At 43.7% G+C, this 18,806-nt stretch overlaps 1 protein-coding gene across 4 annotated transcripts in view; it reads right to left on the reverse strand.

The window, feature by feature from the left end:
* Window positions 1-2,778: 2,778 nt before the first annotated feature.
* CPNE1 (copine 1) overlaps window positions 2,779-18,806 on the reverse strand; it is a 45,298-nt gene continuing 29,270 nt past the window's right edge. For all 4 annotated transcript variants that reach the window (XM_086760531.1, XM_086760533.1, XM_086760532.1 and 1 more), the window contains 13 exons: window positions 18,215-18,289; window positions 17,904-17,975; window positions 17,160-17,243; window positions 16,602-16,691; window positions 12,571-12,669; window positions 11,301-11,387; window positions 11,138-11,197; window positions 10,556-10,689; window positions 9,850-9,904; window positions 9,720-9,771; window positions 6,948-7,081; window positions 5,029-5,265; window positions 2,779-3,718 (listed from right to left, as the gene is read on the reverse strand). In XM_086760531.1, the coding sequence (XP_086616657.1) occupies window positions 3,602-3,718; window positions 5,029-5,265; window positions 6,948-7,081; window positions 9,720-9,771; window positions 9,850-9,904; window positions 10,556-10,689; window positions 11,138-11,197; window positions 11,301-11,387; window positions 12,571-12,669; window positions 16,602-16,691; window positions 17,160-17,243; window positions 17,904-17,975; window positions 18,215-18,289 (1,296 nt within the window). In that variant the 3' untranslated portion in view covers window positions 2,779-3,601. The remainder of the gene's footprint in view (window positions 3,719-5,028; window positions 5,266-6,947; window positions 7,082-9,719; window positions 9,772-9,849; window positions 9,905-10,555; window positions 10,690-11,137; window positions 11,198-11,300; window positions 11,388-12,570; window positions 12,670-16,601; window positions 16,692-17,159; window positions 17,244-17,903; window positions 17,976-18,214; window positions 18,290-18,806) is intronic.

Below are 18,806 nucleotides of genomic sequence, written 5' to 3' on the forward strand. Positions count from 1 at the left end.
CATCCTTCTCTCTAAACTGGAGAGACATGGGTTTGATGGATGGAGCACTCGGTGGATAAGGAGTTGGCTGGATGGCCGCACTCAGAGAGTGGTGGTCAACAGCTCAATGTCCAGGTGGAGACCGGTGATGAGTGGTGTTCCTCAGGAGTCCATGTTGGGCCCAGCCCCGTTCAACATCTTTGTCAGTGACACTGACAGTGGGATAGAGTGCACCCTCAGCAAGTTGACCGATGACACCACACTGGAAGGGAGGGATGCCATCCAGAGGGACCTTGACAGGCTGGAGAGGTGGGCCCGTGCAAACCTCATGAAGTTCAACCAGGCCAAGTGCAAGGTCCTGCACCTGGGTCAGGGCAATCCCAGGCACAAATACAGGATGGGCAGAGAATGGATGGAGAGCACCCCTGAGGAGAAGGACTTGGCAGTACTGGTGGATGAGCTCAACATGAGCCGGCAATGTGCACTTGCAGCCCAGAAAGCCAACTGCACCCTGGGCTGCATCAAGAGAAGCGTGGCCAGCAGGTCGAGGGAGGGGATTCTGCCGCTCTGCTCTGCTCTGGTGAGACCCCACCTGCAGCACTGCGTCCAGCTCTGGAGCCCCCAACACAAGAAGGACATGGACCAGTAGGAGAAGGTCCAGAGGAGGGCCACGAAGATGATCAGAGGGTTGGAGGACCTTTCCTATGAGGACAGGCTGAAAGAGTTGGGGCTGTTCAGCCTGGAGAAGAGAAAGCTCCAGGGAGACCTTATAGCGTTCTTCTAGTACCTAAAGGGGGCTACAGGAAAGACGGGGAGAGACTCTTCAGCAGGGCCTGTTGTGACAGGACGAGGGGTAACAGTTTTAAAATAGAGGGAGGTAGATTTAGATTAGATATTAGGAAAAATTTTTTTACGCTGAGGGTGGTGGGACATTGTCCCAGGTTGCCCAGAGAGGTGGTGGGTGCCCCATCCCTGGAAACGTTCAAGGCCAGGTTGGCCGGGGCTCTGAGCAACCTGATCTGGTTGGAGATGTCCCTGCTCCTTGCAGGGGGGTTGGGCTGGATGGGCTTTAACAGTCCCTTCCCACCCAAACCATTCTATGATTTCCTGGTTTACCTGGTAGATCAGACAAGTTCTTTCATAGTTTCACAGTAAAGAAAGTACTCATCTCGCTGCAGGGCAGGGCTGCAGGATATACATTCAGCAGTCTTAGTGATTAACGAAACTAATGATGATGGGCAACTTGCTCTACTTTTGCAGCCAATCACACTCAACCTAAGCCAACTCAGATGCTGAATCGCCACCAGGCTAGTACTATAGCTAAGACCTTCCATGAACCAAAACATCTACATTGCTGGAAAACAAAAGGAAAAGCCCAGAAAGGAAATAGAGTCCAGACATGTTATGCTAGTCAAAGCAGATATATTATTTATGAAAGTGGTGACCACTTGCAGTGCAATGGTAAGGTGTCGTAGTTCAGCCCTGATCAGGACCAGACTACGCAGTCTCTCTCCCGCTCCCCCCACCCTCTGAGAGAACAGGGGGAGATGATATAAGAAAAACGGCTCAAGGTTTGAGATAAGGACAGGGAGAAATCCTTAAAGTTACCGTCACGGGCAAAACAGACTCGACTTGGGGAAAACTATTCATTTATTTTCTAAAATTAGCAGGAGAATGAGACAGGGAACAAGATAACCTCCCCCCACCCCTCCCTCTTCCCGGGCTTAACATTATCTCTACTACCTTCCCCTCCCGAGCGGCACGGGGGGGGGAAAGGGAATGGGGGTCGCGGTCAGTTCATCACGCGTTGTTTTACGCCGCTGTATCATCGTCAGGGGAAGAACTCCTCGCATTCCTCCTCTGCTCCAGCGTGGGGTCCCTCCCACGTCCACAGTCCTCCGTGAAACTGCTCCGGCGTGGGTCATCTCTTCCACGGGGTGCAGTCCCTCTAGAACAGCTGTCCCAGCGGGCCCTCCACGGGCCACAGCCTCCTTCAGGCCTCCACCTGCTCTGGCGTGGGGTCCTCCACGGGCTGCAGGTGGATCTCTGCCCCTCCGTGGACCTCCATGGGCTGCAGGGGGACAACCCGCTCCACCATGGTCTTCACCACGAGTTGCAGAGGAATCTTGGCCAGGAGCCATATTACTCCTCCCCCTCCTTCTGAACTGACCTTGGCGTCTGCAGCCGTTCCTCACAACAGGCTGGCAGACGCCTCTCAGGATCCTTTTTACATCTTATTCACTTCTCATCTCCTCTCCACTTCTTGCAGCCGGGCCGGGCCGAGTTGGGCCCAGTCGGCTGCCCGGCGGGAGGCCAGAGGGTGAGGCCTGCAAGGCCCATGAGGCTCGCGCCTCCCCCTCTCTGCCCCCCGCTCAGCTGCTTCACATCTTCTCCCCCTCTTTTTCCTGTTTTCCCCTACTTAAATACGTTATCGCAGAGGCGTTATCACGGGACATTCTGCTACCAATTGGCTCAGCCTTGGCCAGCAGCGGGTCTGCCCTAGGCCCGGCCGAGTCCACTGAACAAAGGGGAGCGACTTCTAGCAGTTTCCTACAGAAGCTACCACCTTAGGCCCCCCCCACTAACAAAACCAGAACATAAGGCCAAGTTTATCTGTATTTTGAAATGAACTATCAGCTCCTGTCTCTCAAAACAACTGTGCTTTGCTAACATGTGCCTGTTCTACAGTCCCCAGGACCACGTCATACACACTTCACACTTCTGAGGACAAGGACGCACCTCTTTGGAGTTCCACAGATAGTTACTACTTCATTTTGTAACTTCTGTGACACAAAGAAATCACTCAAAGCATCTTTATTTCAGTGTTTCCAGTTGCCGGATTTTGAAAGTCACATTAATGTGACTCACTAATCCCACCCCCTGATTAATTAATGATTAATCTTCATTAATCTCCCCACAGATAAGCAAAGTGCAGTGTTCTTAAATTACAGCAATCACTCCAAGCACAATGCCATCATAGAAGCAATTTTTGCTAACAGAAAAAAAGAGATTAAAAAAAAAAAAAGGATTGCAAAGTATGGTCACTGAAATTTAAAAATAAACCTCTACATATAAAAATATAGTGGCACTTTATGAAGGCACAACAGGAACTACCTCAGGCATCCAACCAACAGACTTTGGTACCAAACAGGACAGAAGGGTCCTCATTCCCAAGGCAGCTTGACAGAAGGAAAAAAAACCTCCCAAGGAACACATTGTAAGTATCATTACAGTTAACACAACTGCAATACTTCTGCCAAACTCTGCACTGAAGCAGGGCTGCGTGAGCAGCTCAGTGCACATGCCCACGCTGATGCCAAGAAGTGGATGGGCCATGTCAAGTGACGATGTGTGGTATGGTGTGCTGCTGTTGCAAGATGGAAAACAAACGAGGTCTATTTCTCTGTGACAACAACTGCCAGTAGTTGTGTTTTTGTCCGTATTTACATTTCTTCCCACTAGGAACAGGAAAGATCAAAGATACAGAGCACAAGCAGGTAAGAGAGTTAGTGTTAACGGTACAATCTCGAGGCACTGAGCACCCACAGCGTGCAAGGGAGAGCGCGCGTGCAGACAGCTCCCTTCACCCCAGTGATGCAGGTGGCCAGGGTCAGGCTGCAATCTACATCATCTTTATTTCCAGCGGTTTCACGGGTGGCCATCCCTGCCATTTATAGTATGACATCAGCTGCTTAGGCACTTCAGCCAGAACCATCTGGGAAAGAGCTTCCCGGGGAGCCTGCAAGGAGAACGGGAAGAATAAATCAGAAATACTTCAGAAAAAGGATTTATCAGCCCAGTGACAAAGTCTCTTACAGAATTCAGAGTTGTGGTAGTTTAATCCAATTCACCACACAGTTTCTCGCTGCCCTCCCCCTCTCCTGTGGGATGAGGGAGAGAAATTGGGAAGAAAGGAAAACTCGTGGGTTGAGATAAAGACAGTTTACTAAAATAGCAAAGGAAAACTACAATAATAGGAAAATACAAGGATATTAAAATCCACAAAATGAATAATGCACGATTTCTCACCACCCGATGTCCCAATGACCGACACAGCCCGTTCCGAGCAGAGATCACAGAAATTAAAACTGAGCAGCAAGTAAAGGAGCGAAAGCGAGCCAGCAAGGTAGAGGGAACCATGCCAGCAAGTGAGACAAAGAGATGAGATGGGAAAATGGATACCCCCCACCCAGTATATAAGTGGGCAACCTCCAGCTTCTTCCTGCACCTGCACATTAGTGAGACTTGGAAAGCTGGAAAGGGTCCTTGGTCTCATTAGCAACAACTGGTATCATCAGGGTGTTTTATCAACATTCTTCACATACGAAATCCAAAACACAGCGGCTACTGAGAGGAAAATTAACTCCATCACCGGGCAAGGATGCAGCCCCCCACTTGCCACATCTCACTCCCTGTTTCAAGAGTTCCTTGCTGCAGTTTTAGGAGCACTTCCAGTCAGTCTCAGTGAGCACTGCTGATGAAAATCACTTCTTCCCACCCCTGCACTGCTCCCACAGTCTTTATATGGCCCTGATCTGGGTGGGAAACTGCCCCAGCCACTAGCTATTTCTGTTATTTTCTGTTTTCATTTGACTCCACTCTTCAACCCAACTCACTGTGCAACGTGCATGAACACTAGGGCCAACAGTGGAAGCAGGGAGGAACTGGGGAATGACAGAACCGATTTCAACAGCAGGGAAGACTTAGCTTAAATCACTCATGGGACTCAACATCAGAGACTGATGATATGATCTCAGTTTCTTGCCTAAATGTTTGCATCCTAGGAAAGAAAACATCTCCTTTACTTCTTTAATTCTGCAATAGCCAAGAGATAGTATACTAAATCAATGATACAATGAGACCTCTTTAAGAAAAGCTGCAAGAGAGCTCCAACAAGGCACACGGTTTGGATACAATCAAACACCTCAGCTTGGAAAGCACTTTGAGCATGCAGCTTGCTGCCCTGTCTAGACCCATGCTCGTTTTTCAAATGTAATAACTGGGTATTATACTGGCACCAGGACGCTTCTCAAGTTAAAGACAACTTACATTTTTGAACTGTCGGAAAGGCACAAACTGGACAATGTCTCGTGCAGCTGGTTCTCCTGTCAGGGACTTCAGGACACCGTTGTCTCCATCAAGGAACTCCATTGCTTTGAAATCAGCTTCACCAACTCCAACAATAATTACTGACATTGGCAGCTTAGAGGCATTCACAATTGCTTGCCTAGTTTGGTCCAGATCGGTGATCTCTCCATCTGTGATGATCAGCAAGACAAAATATTGCTGAAAAACATTAGAAAGCACCCAGTTAGGGAGTTCAACAAACTCCAAAGATCACATAACTGAAGGCAAATGGAGCAATTTCTTACTCTAAAAAAGAAATCAGATGGTGCTGTGGATAAGACAAAGCCAGAACATTAAAAAGAAACTTACATTTATTCCCATTTTTTCATATACGTATCACCTTTCCTTGTGCAATTCAGATTTCCTCTGTACTAGAAAATGATAGGGGCTTAAATTCAATTTATAAAGAACAATTACATCAATTGGCAGAAAATACTAAGAGATGAGCAAAGTACTACTAAATCAACAAAGCTGCATACAAAGCTCACTGATGGATACTGCCTTGCTCACTGACATCTCAAAAAGGCTAAAGTTTAATATTTAATAACCCTGGAGTGTAACTCAAAAAGCCTTCCTTTTAGTTAAAAATAATTTAAATTGTAAATATTAGAAATCTCAAAATACAGCAGTGACAAATGTCGCGACACACAGACACTCTGGAGATAACAAGAGGGGAAGAATCCAGGAGCTTTTCTAGAAAGAAAAAAATGCCTCAACTCAACACATTAGCATGGTAAAGTGTTTAAAATGTCCTTCCTTTTCCAGAGGCTAAGGTTTAGCACCCGGTTCTGAAATGAGCAACCACTGCTTTATAGCACCTATCTACAAATTTAAAATGAAAATAAAAGAAAACTGAATTTCCAATTCCAAAATACAGTTAACACAAGTGTTACTATGGTTGTACCCCATTACTGACAGATTCTTTATATAAATAGTTAGTTTTTCATCTGTAAGAAAAAGTAGAGATATTTAACATATAAAGAGAAATATGAAGATTCCCCCCAAGTGCTGGGAAGGCTAAAAAATACTCTCAGAAATGTAAGAAATGGATCTCCTTAAACCAAGCATCTCAGTGTGCGAAATGTATTCAACACACACACAAACATAAGAACCAAAAATACCGACACAGCTAGACCCGTTTCAGACTGTGCATCAAAATTCCTTCTGATTGGTCTGTCAAAATGGAATCCGTTAAATCTATCAGGAAGTATGAGTCCTTCATGCTTACGCAAAAGGAATGAAGTTTAAGGAAATGGAGTTGAATATTAACAGCAGCCATGGCCATGCAAACACACAAATGAGACAAACAGTTCTCAGACTCCTTTGTTAATCTGGCCCTCTAGATATCCTGATTCTGCATGCCACCATGGTGGGACAGATAGTCGAGCCCTCCGATATTTTTCTTGGAGGTGGTCTTTTTGTAGTTTCTTGAGAGGAGAGCAAAACTGTTTGGAATAAGATATATAGGGCCCCTCTATACTGTATGCATTCCCTACAAGTGATGGAGCTTGGCAGGACAGGTTAGAGCGAGGCAACTGCTGACAGAGTCCAACGGGTCTAAAAGCCAACACAGCATTCTCTGTGTGCTTCAATAGTAAGTACAACGCCAGATAAACATCACTTAAGCAATGGAAACTCATGTCAGTGTCTACCAAGTACAGGTTCATATCAATATGTACCAAGAAAGTACTAACAACCTTTTGTAGGCTGGTAGCAGGACCAAACTTGGGATCCTAAGGAAGGAAGACAATGACACTTTACCATTCCATTCTATCCCATCACGAACATGAAAACAGAAACATCAACCCAACATGGATCCACAGGAAAGGACCTGCACTTACTGAAGCAGTTCCTTGTTGTGCTGAGTGGGCTGCAAACCTTGCCACGTGGTTTATAATAGGAGAGAAATTGGTTGGCCCATAGAGTCGGATCTGAGGAAGGATCTGGCGGTAGGCATCCACTATTCCTTGGATCCCTGTAACACAAGGAACGTAAGCTGCCACAAGAGCCTCAGAACCTCTCTGGTGATTATATTATAAGCATTACTAGATAGTACAGCAAACAGATAACAATTCTCACACATCTGTGAACTCCTAAAGGACAAATAAGCAGCAGGATAACAGCAAATACATAAAGTGGATATCTGCCGAGATAGGATTTGCAGATTTCTCCCCCATTGTACATTCTTCTACTCTGTGCCTCTAACACCACAAAGGTCATGGAAGTTGCGGGGAAAAATAATCCGGTGAAGGCACGCTGATACTATGCTTACCTTGTTCTTTCCACCTTTTCATCCAATTTGTCTTGTTTAATTGCTTATAGTCTAATTGGACAACAAGGTCAGAAGCTCTCTGGAACAATAACTTTTTTATTTTCCTTGTGTGAAAATTAGACAATGATCCCTGATTCAGGATGGCAACATTTCTGTAACAGAAACAGCAATCCCTAAGGATTTTCCTATGCAAGAAGCTTTCCTCAGGTTAACTAAACAAATTGTTTTTAGAAGTCTGATTTTAAGTGGTGCATATTCTTCTGTGGATCCATCTAAATTGGCCTGTACCTGGCTTGTATGAATGTAGCTTCATTTGCTACTGCCGCTCGCGTTGTCCACCATGCAGGTTTTAGTGTGGTAACTCTCAAAACTACTGCACAGGGACCCTTAAAGCGTAAAGACACAGATCCCAATGAGGCAGACAATGATTAACTGATGGAATAAATGATTGGAGTTTAACAATGAATCTCAGATTCCGTTGGCCTCAGACCAGAGAGAAAAACTGAGTTAAAAATGCTTGCTCAAGAACAACTCTGTGTCACTGTATGCTGAGAGAGTTCTTAGTCCTAGAAGGTCATAAGGAGGTGGCTGGTGACAGCCAACACAGCTTCACCAAGGGCAGATCGTGCCTGACCAATCTGGTGGCCTTCTATGACGGGGTGACAGCATCGGTGGACAAGGGACGAGCAACTGACGTCATCTACCTGGGCTTGTGCAAGGCATTTGACACTGTCCCACACGACTTCCTTCTCTCTAAACTGGAGAGACACGGGTTTGATGGACGGACCACTCGGTGGATAAGGAGTTGGCTGGATGGCCGCACTCAGAGAGTGGTGGTCAACGGCTCAATGTCCATGTGGAGACTGGTGACGAGTGGTGTTCCTCAGGGGTCCATGTTGGGCCCGGCCCTGTTCAACATCTTTGTCAGCGACATGGACAGTGGGATAGAGTGCACCCTCAGCAAGTTCGCCAGTGACACCAAGCTGTGTGGTGCCATCGACACGCTGGGAGGGATGCCATCCAGAGGGACCTGGACAGGCTGGAGAGGTGGGCCCGTGCCAGCCTCATGAAGTTCAACCAGGCCAAGTGCAAGGTCCTGCACCTGGGTCATGGCAATCCCAGGCACAAATACAGGATGGGCAGAGAATGGATGGAGAGCAGCCCTGAGGAGAAGGACTTGGCGGTGCTGGTGGACAAGAAGCTCAACATGAGCTGGCAATGTGCGCTTGCAGCCCAGAAAGCCAACTGCATCCTGGGCTGCATCCCCAGCAGCATGGCCAGCAGGTTGAGGGAGGGGATTCTGACCCTCTACTCTGCTCTGGTGAGACCCCACCTGGAGTACTGTGTCCAGTTCTGGAGCCCCCAACACAAGAAGGACATGGACCAGTAGGAGAAGGTCCAGAGGAGGGCCACGAAGATGATCAGAGGGTTGGAGGACCTTTCCTATGAGGACAGGCTGAAAGAGTTGGGGCTGTTCAGCCTGGAGAAGAGAAAGCTCCAGGGAGACCTTATAGCGGTCTTCCAGTACCGCAAGGGGGCCTACAAAAAAGATGGAGAGAGGCTGTTCAGCAGGGCCTGTTGTAATAGGACGAGCGGTTTAAAAATAGAGGGAGGTAGATTTAGATTAGATATTAGGAAAAATTGTTTTACAGTGGGAGTTGTAGAACACTGGCCCAGGTTGCCCAGAGAGGCAGTGGATGCCCCATCCCTGGAAACGTTCCAGGCCAGGTTGGACAGGGCTGTGAGCAACATGATCTGGTTGGAGATGTCCCTGCTCTTTGCAGGGGGGTTGGACTTGATGACCTTTGAAGGTCCTTTCCAACCCTAAGCATTCTATGATTCTATGATAATTCAGCTTAGAGAGTACGCATTAAAAAGAGCTGAAACAACCTCCATGAAAGAAGATGGCTATAAAGAAAATAAGCTTTTAAGACAACCCTTTAAAAGATAACATTCAAAGATATACACATTGCTGATGAAGTAACCATGGTGTCTAACAGCCTTAGCAGATGGTGTCTCTGGAAGCCTGACCAGGAAAGGCACACTGCTGATCTGAATCCACTGCCACCTATAATATACCAGAAGTAACCAAGTTGCAGCAACAAAAATTTCAGCACAAACCAACAATCAGATTAAATCTAGACCCCTTCACTCGAGCTTATGTAGATTGCACAGAAGTCTGCATCAACACACATCCACTCTTGTCAACATCCAGGTGAGAGTAAGCGTGGTTTGTGCTGCGTGTCTTGGTGCTCCACCTGTTTTCACCAGTTATGAAAGAAATGCAACACTTTAAACATCTGTCCCTCTCAGTGAAATACTAATAAAGAGGTGTCCTCACCTTGACAATAAGGGTTGCTAGGGTTGAAGTTCAAAGCAAACTCATGAGAGACCTAGGAAAGGGGACATTACAAACAGTCAGGGAATGCAGACATGGATGGAGCAACTGCTCAGTGTTGCGAAGGACCTACCTGCCAGCTAGGAGGAATCTGAGCTCCGAACCCAAAGGCAGGAAACAGCTTGTCCCTGGAGAGAAAGGGCAACAACAAAAAATGAGAAAGAACAATAATTCTTTAGTAACTCACTATTCTGTTTTATTCCCAGAAAGCATCTGGAGACCAAGGTTCAATTCCTGCCACAAGGAATGCGTACACCATCTACCTCCCTGTGGCCAGCCACCAGTTATCCAGGGGTTGCAGGCTTGGGCTTAATAGTTTCAGAATTGCTTTCAGCACAGCACCCCACAGGACTCTCAGGAGATTTTGAAGCAGAAAGAGAAAAGCCAACCCAAACACAGCCTGGTTAAAGGACAGAGCTGACAAACATGTTCCCATTGAATCAAACACTGCACTAAAGTGCATTCATGTTTGAAATGTCCTTCAGCAACAAGTGGACAACTAAAGCGGCATTATAGAGTAACCCAGGGCCATAAAAGGGCAGATCTGGAGGGACAAATCAAGCAAATATGCCAAATTACAAAGGGCTGCCACTGCCCTCCCTGGCAGTGACAGAAGCAGGAGGAAGCAGTAGCAGCTCCTGAAGGGATCTCCCAAGGAAAGGTAGCACCTCAGGTGTTCAAATGCTACAGCCCTGAAACAAGCTATCAGCCTTGATTACTGACACCCGCTGTGACACATTTTTGATGTTGTGACTAGCTCAGTTAAGATCATTACATACGTGTCATAATCCTGGACTACACTTCCCACACTCCAGATGGCAATCAGGTACTCATTTTTCCCATCTGGGCTGATGTAGTGAAGAGAATCTGGTGACCTGGGATCTCCGTTGGAGCCAGTGAAGTCTACACCCACCTAATCAGTCAAGATGATGACAACAAGTCACTGATGCATCACCATAAGCAAATGAGAAGAACTAACCATACCCAGAAACAGAAGGTTAGACCAGGCCCACAGAGCTCCCGTCCTGCTAGGCACACAGGCAGTAACAGGGACAGGCAAACAAGCCTGTGTACCTTTTCCCACTGGGGTGCACACATGTTTAAGAAGTAGTAATCCTTTCCACTGATAGACTGAACTGATTTATGAAACAATTTCTCAAAAGAAGTTTAAGAAACCCTGGTTCCATTAAAGTTGCTATTTGATCATAAAAAGTAAAAATATAGTATAGTTTTTGCAGTCCTCATCACTGCAAATTCACACTGCATTTGCAGTCATTCACACTGCATATAAAAGTACTAGTCAGAACTTCATTGGTCTTGTCCTGTCATCTACCAAGATGTGCAGTGAGGAAACAACTCACTGTAAAGTTAATCTGGCAGCCTCCCATGATGTAGTCCAGAAATGAATACTCTGTCTCAATCTAGAGGAACAGACAGACAGTGTTATACCACCTCACCATAAAAACAGACTTCATTATGATCAGAAAATAAAAAAAGTCAAAAAAGCAACAAATATCTTCCTACCTTGCAGGTTTTTATCCTAATAATGCCAGAGTTTTTGTAGCTCTTTTTCTTTTGTTTTTTCTCAGGATGAATGCATTCAAATTCCATCTACAGAAAGCAAGCATGCAAGAACAAAGTTCCAAAATACCTGCATTTACAGCAGGGAAAATTATTGAAACTCTGTTGTGTCAGACATCACATAACTTCAGAGTTACCCAAAATATCTGGCAGAATTCTGAAACTTAATTTTAGAAAGATTTGCAACTACTTTGGCTGCTATCTGGCGAGCTAAATGGGATGCTTTTGCTACCAGCACCGAGCAAAACATGAGGAAAAGACCTCAGAAAAGTCTCTCTCCTCAACAACGTTAACTGTTATTCTGTATGCAATCAAGGAACAGTGACATTGTACCAGAAGGAAAAAAAAAGTCAATCACAAATACGAGCATTTCTCTTAACATAATCAGATTCTTTTTTGATTAAGGGAAGGGAATGCATTCAAACAGAAGACAAGGAGGCAAAATCTCAGGGTGGGGGAGGCCAAAAAAGCCTATGTTGTAGGTTCCCAATGGCAGTATTTTTTTTTTTTTACTTAGTTCTGATTTCACATGGGCTAGGGGATAAGGCAAGAATCTTCTCCTAGCTTTAGGATTACAACCACAGAAATCAAGTTGGCTGGCAACTTGAAGCAGTCCTAGGTTATTCATCTGTCTGAATTCAGATGAGACATCTCCATGAGAATGAGAGTACAGGTTTTCACTGCAGACAACAGAGAGAAACCAGCACTACCAGCAAATGATTCAACTAATTCTAAACTGGATACCCAAGACAAGGTAAGAAGAGCACGCCTTGGAAGCACTGCTTCTATCCGTTAGCTAGAAAGGCGACGAGAGTGCTCATGAGGGTGACCAGCTCAGGCACTAATATCTGAGACAACCCCTACCTCTGGACTCAACTGCTAAGGCGTGGACAAGCCCTTTTATTTCCACTTGACTCAGCAGAGGCAAAAGCAAGCTGAACTGTTGGGAAAAGTGGCTGGAGGGCAGCAGACAATGGGCTCAAGGATATCTTTAGGAACAGGAATGGTAAGTGTATCCAAGGAAATCAGAGCAGTATAATTCCCACACCAGGTTTTATTCTTCCCAGATGTTGGCTTAGTAGAACAAAGATACAGACAGAAAAATTCACTTTTGGAGGCAACAACTAAAAAAAAATCTCTGACATCAATACTAAAAAGGATTTGTGAAAGACTGAATCGTGGACTAAATTAGCAAGAGATTGAGAAAGCTCACCGGACAACTGTCACCTGCTTTCTGCAGCTCAGTCAGGTTGGTTTCAAAAGTGCCTATCAAGTCATGCGACCCGTTGTCGTCATGATCTGCACACTGTACCTGAAAGGGAAGAGAGAGCAAGCAATGGGCAAGCGTACTGCATTAGGGAGAACGGCAGCTACTCAGCGTGTGATCTCCTACTTCCAACAGCTTTGCAGCGATGCTAGTGAACTCCCCCATCAAATCTGAACTGGTGGTGTCACCTGTATCACTAACCAAAACCTGATCGTAATAGAGACACCCAGAGCGAATCTCAGAAAAGGAAGATGTTCAATTGCTCACCCATTTAAGTATGTGCAGTGAAAGTTTTAATTAAAACACAAGAGATTAAAAAAAACCAAACAACAACAAAACCACAGAAACCTACAAAAAACCCCAACATTTCACAGCCCAGATGTATAAATGTGAAATCATTCAGAACAAGATAAGCAGGTGGGGTAACAGGAAGAAGCAATTAAAGTTTGTTATCTAAGCACTTTCTGAATATAGTCTTTTCCTCTGTCCAGCAATAGCATAGATTTACAAAGAAACTGCAATTTCCACAGAGCACTAGGTCTGTCTTTTTCTGCATCTTACAGCAATCAAATTTTAAATACTAATTAATACTTAATTAATAACCAGTCATGTTTAATTCAGCATAAAAGCTTCAGAACTAGATAATGCAAAAGAGCAATGCATTTAAAAATAAAAATATTCTCATAACTATGGCTTAGAGCAAACACAGTGAGACATATACTGTCAATAGCTCCCTGCAAAATCAATTATGAGCAGCATTTACAGTATGTACAATACAGACAACTGCAGAACACAAGTAATTCCAGAAGCAGTCAATCAAGGAACAGTTTGTGAACATCCACTTCCTCCCCTGTTGAAGTTCACATGCTACACATTCAAAAGCACTCTGCTTGCAAGATCTGCCTTTAGTAATCAAGAAACTGATGCTATTCCATATAAACTACAGTGACAGCTTTCTCCTCAGGACAAAAGGACAAGACGAACTCATGGGTAACACCTCAATAAGGATATAAAATTCAATGGCTAAATATCTGAATCTGAGAAAGGGTTCTTTTAGCACTGCTTTGACCCACTAAGAACCTTCCACTGGTATGAGTGGGAAATCTGTACAAAAAGCCAGGTGAATTATGGCCTGATCTTCCCACCTAAATGGGAAGCACTGTGTCATCCTTCAGTCTCTTAATGGGAAGTAAAAGAGATCTCCTTACAGACTGTGCCTCCCTTCTCCCCCTTTGTCCTTCCCAACCCACCACCTTTCCACATCTCTTTTCTGCACGCTCCACCACAAAGCAATGCTCACCCTCCTGCCTGAACCCCACTCCGCTTCTCAACAATCCTGACGTTTTAACATCACCCAAAAGCAACTGGATTATGCCAAGGCAGCCAGCAAAGGAGGTTCTCATGCAGAAGCCAGAGTGTGGATTCCCGGTGCAAGGTCTCCTTCGCGCCAATACACCTGGAGAGCTGCAGAGAATTCAGCTGCCTCCACACACCTCCTCTCCCCTCCTGCTCCCCCTCTCAGCCACACCAATAAAATTGTATTTAGGACCAGTTTTATTATTTGTTCACAGGATTAGATGGCTTAAAACAAACCTCTTTTTGCAAAGGTTTTCAAAAACTGGCCAAGACTCATTGTATGCAGCCCAAAGCATGGTGCTGCTGCAAGCAAAATCCTGCTAGCAATACTGCAGAACGCTGTACATAGTTATTTACTGATGAATTGTTTCTTCACAAATGAACTATCCAGTATTCATTACAAGCCTCGGAATGCAATCAGCAGGTAAAAAGCCCCTTTCATCTACAAGAGGAACTTTCAAAATTTACAGAAAATGGATTTGCCTTTATGTACATGCCATCAAGCACGTGGACTGGCGGCTTTAGTCCCAATACCAACACCCACAAATTTCACATTTTCTATTTCCATTTAAATAACTACGGGGGAGAGACGCTACTTTCAGTTGCCCCTATTTTTAATGAAACTGCCAAAGAAGATTAGGCTGTGTCACAAATCTGAGCTGTTCTTAACACAGACCAAGAACATCATCACTCTGCATCACAATGAAGAAAGAATTACCAAAATACTAGGTAGTATTGTTAATTTGATCAAAAGATCTATGCTCATGCACTTATTTGGTACATAATCCTCATACACAGCTGGCAAAGCTGATGTTTAGGGGACACATCGAAATGGCTGTTTCCACTGTGCGGAAGTACAAGGAGTTCTCCCCTTCACTGACTACTGTTATTTCACGTGTAATTGTTCCTATGTAATTTTCGGAAACCTCAAACAAGAGGTTCAGAGCAGCAAATACCAGATGAAAAATGAAACACCAGTGCAATATTATACTCTTCAGTGCTGCTAGTGAAACTCCTGCCCATCAGCCTGGATTCCGCATTCTGACCTCCCTAACCTGTTAAGTACTAGAACAGTATAATCCTTTTTCACAGCGGCATTGTGAAACTTAATAGATTATTTGCACATGCATCGAGAATTTTCGCTGAAACGAACTAACAGCAAAAATCTATGCTTTCAAGCAGCAGATCATGCCAAAGTGAACTCCAAAGCACAGAAAGCTTCTGGAAAACAGACAAACAAAAACCCCCAAACCAAACCAAAAAACAAAAACAAACCACCTAAACAAAGCAAAAGGAAAAAAAAACAAACAACCAAACCAAAACAGCCCCCACCACCCTTAATCTTTTTGGACTACAACAAATACAGCCTCATGTAACAGAATGTGTAAACCATGCCATCTCATGTTAGTTTTGACAAATGACAATACACATCTCCTTGCCATCGCCTTTCCACATCTGCTGCTCACTTTTGGACCAAAAGGACTTCTTTCTGATCCCCCAACTGCTGATTCCCCAACAATAAAAGCTTATGAACACCACTTAGAACACTGCCACACATCAACAAGCCCAGCACACCAGAACATCTATGTCCAGATTAGTAATCTTAGTAATTATTTGGACCTGCCATGCTGCACAAATACAAACGTTAGCATGCATGCTTTTTGCTACACCTTTCAGATTAAACTTTCAGGATTATATTTCTTCACAGACAGGATCAGGCAGGAAAATTCTGCAAATGAACAGTTTAGGAGTTGGATCATCAGATAGAGACTGTACTGGCATAGAACTATCTACGGATTTAAATGTCTTTACAGTGCTTAGAACAGAAATTAACAAATTAATTTGCTATCAGATTTTATTTTGCAGAAGCTTATTAAAGGATGTAATTGTTCTGCTACCACCTCCATAAGCCAGGACCAGAGAGAATTAGTCATCATATACAAGACCACAATGAATTGCAGTTCTGACTCAAACCCAAATTTCTAGTTGGAACAGACTGAAAAAGAGTTGAGACAAGTCTACCAGTCTCATGAATGGATGAATCTGACAGATGCACTATGGTCCTCTCTATGTCAGCATCCTAAGGCACTCAAGCTTGTCCAGTATATATACGCTTCTCAGTTAACTGAGAAACCGTGCTAGAAAGTCATAATTTAAAAGGAAAAAACAAAACAAAACAAAACAAAAAACAAACCACCAACAACAAAAATCCTTCACCAAAACCCAACCTGAAACCCTGGCCAGAATAGGGGAAAAAAATCAGTTATAATCCTCCTTATGACTAAGCATTAGAAAGTGTGTCACTTCTGCATTTCCTGACTTCTCAATTTGACAACTCATGATGTTTTCATAGAATCATAGAATGGTTAGGGTTGGAAGGGACCTTCAAAGGTCATCTAGTCCAACCCCCCTGCAAGGAGCAGGGACATCCCTGACTAGATCAGGTTTTAATACAGACTTCATACTTAATAGGCATATAATCATTTATCTGCCACATTATTATTCTAGAAAGGCAATCTAAAAATTTAAATACAACTAGACAACCTGATAACTCACAGTTAACATCAACAGAGACTGGATTACTTATAACAAGAAACAAAGGTAATTTCTGAAGTCTGTACCTTGATAGGTTTATTAAAATCTCCACCACAGAACGTCTGCAAGGGAACACTGAACTTCTTCCAGGATGGATTTAGGTTGTTCTTAATCACCTTAAAAAAATTACATCATCATGTCACACGAGGGATGCAGCATGCAGGTCACTAAGAAACATAACACGAGGGTTCTGCAGAGCTATCTAGGAACCGGCACACCCAGTTTAACCCTGATGTGTATGGATGGCCAAGCAGAAGCTCTGTAAAAAATAAAGCCTTGAAGGGTAAAGTTAAATTTTAGAGCCAGGTCACCTTAACAACCTATCACCACCAAAAGGGTGGAGAGTCCTGCCACTATTCTCACTTGGTGCATGGTTGGACTCTTCACTGAGCCAGTTTAATCCAGCCACCAGGCAGCAAACAAACAATTTTCTGCCAGGTCAGTGAGCAGAATCCCTTTTTTTTTAGGATACAAGTTGACTTTCATTGCAGAACTGGTGCAAAGCACAACCAGAAGTGAGACTCCTGCTTTCAGCAGGAATAAGCTGTCTGATCAACTTAAGAAAAACAGCATAGAAATACTACCTCTGATCTGTACACCAGCTGCCATGTTCCAGCATCACTCTGCTTGTAGAACTCCAAAAATGGATCAGATTTACCCAAGAAATCCTGCAAACAAATACCCAACAGAACTAATCAGCCTCCTGTGTTTTACTCAGATGAGAGAAGACCTGGCTAGTCAGTACACAATACTTCAAACAAAGTAGAGAAGTCAAACAAACGATACATTTGTTTTCCTCTCTTTTACTTTACTTTTCTCTTTTAAACTGCTGCACTTTCTAAGTCATTGGAATTTATCAGCTCTGATTCCAAGACTGCCTCCTCAGACCATTTTTGTCACTATAAATAATGCCATTTTGCTGACTGAGCAGTGAAGTCACTAAATTCCTGGATTGGTCTTTGACTTAAAATAACACTGAGACAGCATACCTAATTTTCCAACTTTTTCCTCCTTAATAACATTAGAGAAAGCTCAGTTCACAGCTACAATATTCATTGGAGACAACTACATAATTTAACTGTATTAATATACAGAATATTCCAAAGCCAAAATAATCCTCCAAAACCTAAACCTAGTGGTTGAGTTTCTTTTTTGACATTATGTCTTCAGTTTACTTCACTGTAAGTAACAAAATACAGTGAGTCTTTTTTCATACATGGATCATCTAGCTTAGCTGAATGTCTGCAAATACAGAGAGATTCCTAGCCAAAAGGCACCAATTGTAAATATCGCAGAAGCATGCAATATAATTTTTTTAAAATCAATACCTTTTTGTCCAAGTTTCGGGCTTCAATTTCCAAGTACACAATCCTGGTATCTTTAATTTCCTCTGCTGAAATCTGTGTCACAGAAATATAAAAAATAAAATTAAATTAAACAAGAAACACCAGAGTTTTACTTGTACTTTGTCCATGAAAGAAACTATAGTTTAAAAAAAAAAAAAAAAAAAAAAATCTATCTTCCCTGCACACGTGTAGCATTTGAAGGTAAACTGACAGAAAATCAGAAATGTTACTTTGTCGCAGACAACATATGAAAGAATGAGAAATCATTTTTTCCACACAAAAGTCTTATTTACCGTAATGGTGCCCTTTCCTGCTGGCTTTCCCTGCTTCCATTCCAGCGGTCGGGTGAACGTCGAGCTGGACACAATCTAAGGTTAAAAGACAAATGATATAAAGATCAAGTTAGACAAAGAGCAAAGAACTACTCTTCAGCAGCAAAATTTTCAAACTCTCCTGAAAGATCTAAAAGGATTTAAGTCATGTCCAACAGTGACAGCCTCAACGCAGGAGTCTGTGCTCCTGAATGCCTGAACAGTCTGAAAGTTATCTTCTCTCACTAACCGCAAAACTCTAACATCCCTCCAAATTTACCTTTAGCCTCCTAATTTTGCTTCCCCTGAGACATGAGAGGTATTTTCATCACAAGCAGCCGAAAAGCCATTAAAAATCAAGAGAGACTATTTAATTTATCAAGTGTTTCTTTAATAACATGAACCCCACTTTTCTTCTATCTAGCTATACAAGCCCCTCCTCAGGCAATGAATATAGAATCTCAAATAGCCTTATTTCCCCAAATTTACGGCCTGATGGTCACTTTGTGCACAGGAAACTCCTTAGAGCTCTCCAAGCACCATGCCTTCCTTACTCCCCAACTGCTTCTAGTGC

Source organism: Chlamydotis macqueenii, chromosome 16 (assembly GCF_036417535.1).
Source record: "Chlamydotis macqueenii isolate bChlMac1 chromosome 16, bChlMac1.mat, whole genome shotgun sequence".
In the NCBI taxonomy this organism is placed as follows: Eukaryota; Metazoa; Chordata; class Aves; order Otidiformes; family Otididae; genus Chlamydotis; species Chlamydotis macqueenii.